This window comes from Spermophilus citellus (genome assembly GCF_964194105.1).
Source record: "Spermophilus citellus genome assembly, chromosome: 3".
Taxonomy (NCBI): Eukaryota; Metazoa; Chordata; class Mammalia; order Rodentia; family Sciuridae; genus Spermophilus; species Spermophilus citellus.
The window spans coordinates 55,755,378-55,760,758 of NC_138184.1; the positions used below are offsets into that span (position 1 = coordinate 55,755,378).

The 5,381-nt window shown below is 57.0% G+C and overlaps 1 protein-coding gene across 1 annotated transcript; it reads right to left on the reverse strand.

Annotated features, from left to right (window-relative positions):
• Window positions 1-485: 485 nt before the first annotated feature.
• On the reverse strand, window positions 486-4,882 carry FEZF2 (FEZ family zinc finger 2; the record flags this gene model as incomplete). Its single annotated transcript, XM_081287345.1, has 6 exons — window positions 4,743-4,882; window positions 3,739-3,836; window positions 2,470-3,376; window positions 1,994-2,128; window positions 1,671-1,803; window positions 486-745 (listed from the first exon to the last, which is right to left on the reverse strand). The coding sequence occupies exons 3-6, from the start codon at window positions 3,316-3,318 to the stop codon at window positions 486-488; spliced, it is 1,377 nt and encodes a 458-aa protein (XP_081143471.1). The 5' UTR covers window positions 3,319-3,376; window positions 3,739-3,836; window positions 4,743-4,882.
• Between the last annotated feature and the right edge of the window lie 499 nt (window positions 4,883-5,381).

The following is a 5,381-nucleotide window of genomic DNA, read 5'->3' on the forward strand; positions in this document are numbered from 1 at the left end:
TCTATTTCGAATTCGTTCTTTGGGGTTGCGGAGTTCACCTTTCGAGGAGGGGATGGGGGAAAGAAAACGCGCACTAATGATTCTGTTTATTGAGTCACATGTGTATATATTCCGTGTTCGCTTGTACAGGAGAAATTACATGGCTGTATAAAGATGGCTGGGAACGCCGCGCTCTTCTGGGGCGCTCACGGTGACAGGCTGAGGTTAAAAACCTGCTGCCCGAGGAGAAGCCGAGGCCTGGAATTAAATACGTTTCGGCGCACTGGATTTAAATAAATTTCCTGAATATACAAAGGTGGGAGCCACGCGTTTGCTGCCAGTCATCGAGGAAACGTTTAACTTTCCAAAAATATGCTGGTTTTGATAAATAGATATTAGCCTCTCTGCTATAGTTTTTTTTTCCTTTTAATTTTAGAAATAAGTTTATACGTGTGATCTGTTTTTGGGGTGGTACAGGGCGGGAAGGGAGGACAAGGCAGTAGCTCTCAGCTCTGCACTGTCCTAGTCAGGTCCTTTGCGGAGGGGGCGGTGGGGCCCACGCTGTCGTGGAGTTTGCGCACGTGTTTCTTTAAGTCAAAGTTTCTGCAAAAACCTTTGCCGCAAGTGGTGCACGTGAAAGGCTTCTTGTCATTGTGGGTGTGCATGTGGAAGGTCAGATTGTAGACCTGGTGGAAGGCCTTGTTGCAGATGGTGCATTTGTACTGTTTCTCGCCGCTGTGGGTCAGCTTGTGGTTCTTGTAGTTCCCTACAGGAGACCAAAAACAAAAACAAAACAAAACAAAACAAAAAGTAGGGGTATGCAGTGGAATGAGAGGGCCCAAGGCGTCCAGGGGGCGGCTCAGGTGCCCGCGCAAAGAAGGCGACGCTTGGCTAGGCGGGCGCGACCTCTTCGAGTGAAGAAGTTGTCAAACTTCGTATGCGTCAAGCCCGGGGCACTCCCCTAAAGGACCGAGCACTGAGTCTTGCGGAGCCGGCCCGAGCCCCTACCCTGCCCCGCACAGGGGCGGGTGAAGCGTCCCTCCTGCCGCGCTCCGCCGGCCGGAAAACTTTCGCAGCCCAGACACACCGTGTCCTTCTCCTAGCAGATGCCTCGCTCGAAGAAATTCGCACGAACCTAGGCTTCCTTCGCCTCCCCTCTCTTTTTTTCCTTTATCATTTTTTTAAAAGTCACTCCCTCTAGTCTCCTAATAACCACCTGGAGATCCAAAAGTGCCTTGGGAAATCTGAGCAGGGCACGGGGCCTGGGGAACTGGGAATCTTACATGTTTCCCCCCAAGTCTTAAGTTGTTCCCAGGAGGCAGATATTCCCTAGATATATATTTTTTTTCCCATTTCAAAAGGGAGAGCCGAATACAAAGGGAATCTCTTTCTGGAAGGCTTTACTCTCTCCTTTTCCTACTTTTACCCCTTCTGCCCTCTTCCTTCCTTCCCACCTCCCAAATTCAGTCTCCCGGTGCATCCGGCTGGAATACAGGGAGGTCTATTAACCCTGGCCAGAAAGCTTCCACCTACACCCATCAAGACCGGATTCCAAAGAATCGCTCGGCTCTACTCTTCGGCTTTTGTGCTGCCGATCTCCAGATCCCTCTTTGCCGTCCCCCCCACCGGCCGTAACCCGCAGAGTAAAGTCTCGAGGTGAGGTGGGGAGAGGGCCTCGCTGGGCACTTTACCTTTTTGGTGAAAGCCTTTGCCACAAAATTCGCAGACGAAAGGCTTGTAGCCCGCGTGGATGCGGATATGCGTGTTGAGCGTAGAGCTGCGGTTGAAGGCTTTGCCGCACTGGTTGCATTTATGCGGCTTTTCCTGCGGAGAGGGGCGCGCGCACAGTAAGACTGAGATCACCGCCGGGCAGAGGCCACCTCCCGGACACCTCAAAAGGGACACGGTTTTCCCCGAAAGGGTAAGGGGAAAATCTTTGGCCATCCTATCCCCATCGCTCAGACTTGGGGTGGGAGGTTGTGCACGGGCCAGGCCTGACCCGGGGGCCACATACCTGGGTGTGGATAATTTTGTGTCTGCAGAGCGTGCTGGCCTGGCGAAAGCCTTTGCCACAGACTTTGCACACGAACGGTCTGGCACCGGTGTGGACCGGCATGTGGCGAGTGAGGTTATAGTGAGCGTTAAACACCTATAGAAGGACAAGAGGGGGCTTTGTGCCGAGTTCCACAGAGGGCCTGCTACCAATCCCAGGAGGCCACACAGCCAACCTCCCCCAACCAACACCCCAGTTCAGAAACCAGAGCCCTTTAGCAAAGTGTTTCCCAGTCTGCTTCCACCAAGTACCGTGTGACTGCTGACAGAGGCATCCCCATTTTACAGAATAGGAAACTGAGGCCCAACCAGGCACCCAATTTGAGTACGCAGCTACTGGAGAGCTCCTCAACTGGAGAAAGGGGTGATCAAGGCTGCCCCAGGGAAGCAGCCTTCGCCGGTCGCCCCTCCCGGCCCCCAGAGGACCTTGGGCCTCACCTTGCCGCACACCTCACAGGTGAAGTTTTTGGGCTTGCCGTCTGCAGAGCCCCCGGGTAACTTGCTGTGACTCTTGACGACCCCGCGCTCAGCGGTCAGGGCCGAGTTCTCCTTCAGCACCTGTTCCAGCGGCGCGGGCAAGCGCTCCTTATGGGGATAGGGAGCTGGATGGGGGAACTTGTCCGCAGCCAGGCCGGCCAGCTTGGCGTTCTCCAGCAGAAAGAGCTTGGGATGCGCAGCTAGAGCTGTGGGAGCCTGCGCGTTGAGGAGGCCAGAAGGGAAAAGGTGGCCGCCGAGAAGCTCGGAAGGTGGGTATGCGGTCGAGTCCAGGTAGTTGAAGTAGTAGAGCGAGCCGCTGGCCGGCAGCCCCACGGCTTGGTTGATGACCTGCGGCTTGATGACTCTGCCCGCGGGCAGTGCAGACGGTGCAAGGCCCAGCTCGGCCTTGCAGCACACGCCACAGTTGGTTTTGCACAAGCCGCTGGCGCCGCACACTGGGGCCCCCCCGCCGCCGCCGCCGCCGCCTCCTCCTCCTCCACCGCCGCCCGCCCGGAGGCTGCTTTTCCAGAGCTCAGAGTAACTGAGCAGTGTCTTGGACGGCACCTCGTAGCCTAGGGGCTGGAGGGGGATCATACAGGGCAGCGGCGAGCAGAGGTTGAGCAGTTTCTTGCTCTGGCTGCCGTCCGCCTCCAGTGCCCCAGGCCGGGGCTCAAAGGGCGCGCGGGGTTCCGACGTCTTGGCCATGATGCGCTCGATGGAGAAGGCCAGCGTCTTGGAGGTGGCCGGCGACGCTCCGGCGCGCGGACAGGCCGGGGGCACCATGGTCTCCAGGGAAGCCGAGCTGGCCATGGCGCACGGAGCCGAGCCGAGCCAGGCTGGGCCGGGGCACAGCCTCTCTCCTCTAAGTCTGCATTCCGGAAAAGGCAGGAGTGGGGGGGGGGGGACCGCAATTTAATAAGCACCTAGTCGGGCCGGGTCACCCATTTGCATTCAAATGAACAGAGGCAGAACAAAGTGCACCCAAGGGTACCAAATTACCGCCCATTAACCCTGCGCGCCAAGGAACCCACCAGCCCCTGCCCTGGGACTATGAAAGGGGGAAGGGGGAGGGTTTACAAAGGAAAGGGAGAGAGGGGAAAAAAGAGAAAAGAGCCTCAAATTAACCCCCCTGAGCCCTTCCCTGGACCCAGGCCTCCGCCACGCGTGCTGGGAGCTGGACAGTGAAGGGGCAAAGTTAAAGAGGACCGGGAGAGCCACCTTCGCTTTTACCTCTTTCCCCCACCGCCAAGGAGATGCGTTCCGAGCCATGCAGCGTGTCTCTTCTGTCACATTTTGATGGCAAACATCTTCCCCTCCGCGTGAGATCACTGTCTTTTACATTCAGCTGACATCACATGAAGTCACTTGAAGTGGAATGACATGGGCGGCGGCGCGGCTCCCGTAGCGGACCCTGTGTTCCCCCGCGCCTGCCGGCCGCCGCCGCCACCGCCCCTCAAACTTTAAAAGGAGGCAACTGGCGCCCGCGCTCCCCTCGGGAAAGTGCGAGCGGTTTGCGAATCGGGAAGGAGGGAAGAGACGGGAGGGGGGAGGGGGAAGGAATCGTGATGGTTTTGCCGGTGGAAGGAAGGGGGGGGCAGCCCAAACCCAAACCTAGGCAGAGTTCCGTGCGTGATTCACAACTTTGGGGGCCTACGGGTTTGGGGGCACGCGGGGAATGCGGGGAGTCCCGGACGCGCTGCCCCAAAGGGCCCCCGTGTGTCCATCTAGTCACCGAAGTATCCCTTAGCCCTCCGCAGCCGAGCTGGGCATCGTGCTAATAAACTGCCATTTACCCACGGAGCCGGCGCCAGCCCCGAACACGCGCAAATGATAATTACCTCATTAGGATGTGGCGCATGGACGCGGGCGTCGCGTTTGGAGGGGGGAACTTGTTAATGGGGAAATATTAATTTATGCAAAAGCAACGAGCTCGCCTTGGCTGTCGTCGGAGGTCGGGAAAGAGCTCCCGCCGCCTAAGGACGACCTCGAAGCGTCCGAGAGAGCCAGGCCGGGATCCCCGGGGCCTCTGCGCGGGGCGGGTGCGCCTCCGGCTTTCTGGACTCCCCGCCCGAGGCCGGGGATGTCTGCCCTGAGAGCTAGAGGACTGTTTGAGATCCTAATCGATCCGAATTGCTGATTTATGTTCGGGTTTCCAAGGCAAACCGGGCTCTGAGGCTGGTTTAGGGCTGCGTGCGGGGAGGATACGGAGAGCAGCTCTCCCCACTGATGGGTACTTACTGTTTGTATAATTGAGAAGGTCCAATCTCCACCTGTTTAAGGAGCAGATTGAAACAGCAGAACCTCCCCTGGATCCTATTAAAACGTTTTTCCTCCTAAGGCCATTCAGTCGAACCAATTTTCCGAAGTGATTCATAGAGCTGAATTCTGCCAAGGCAGCTCTTTCACTTTTAGCCACTAAAGCACCGCGTGGAACCGGGTTTTGTGTTTTTCTAAAATAAAGAGAAGGATTATCAGAGGGGAGAGGGAGGGGGCCTGAAGGGGGGCGGGCAGAGACTTAGTGTGGCCAGAGGTACAGGCAGAGGGAAGAAAAGGCCCTTTTCTAGACAGGCCCCAAGTAAGTTCGGAGGAATTCAGCGTTTTGTGCCTAGCGCACAAAAGCAGCGCGCTCCGCGCTTGGTTTGGAGGGGCTGAATTCATCTGTTTGCAGACCATTCCACCTGCGTATCACAACAAACTGCTCAAAGACGCTCCAGCACTTTCAACAGGCCGGGTGCTCTTGGCGACAACAAAAGTGGTCGAGGCTGAGGGTTCTTGTGGGGAGGGGTGGTGGCTAGCAAGAGAGCGAGCGAGAGAATTAGGTTTAGGAAAGGAGGAGGGGTGGGTGCAGGGGTTTTTGAAAACTTTTGGCTGGT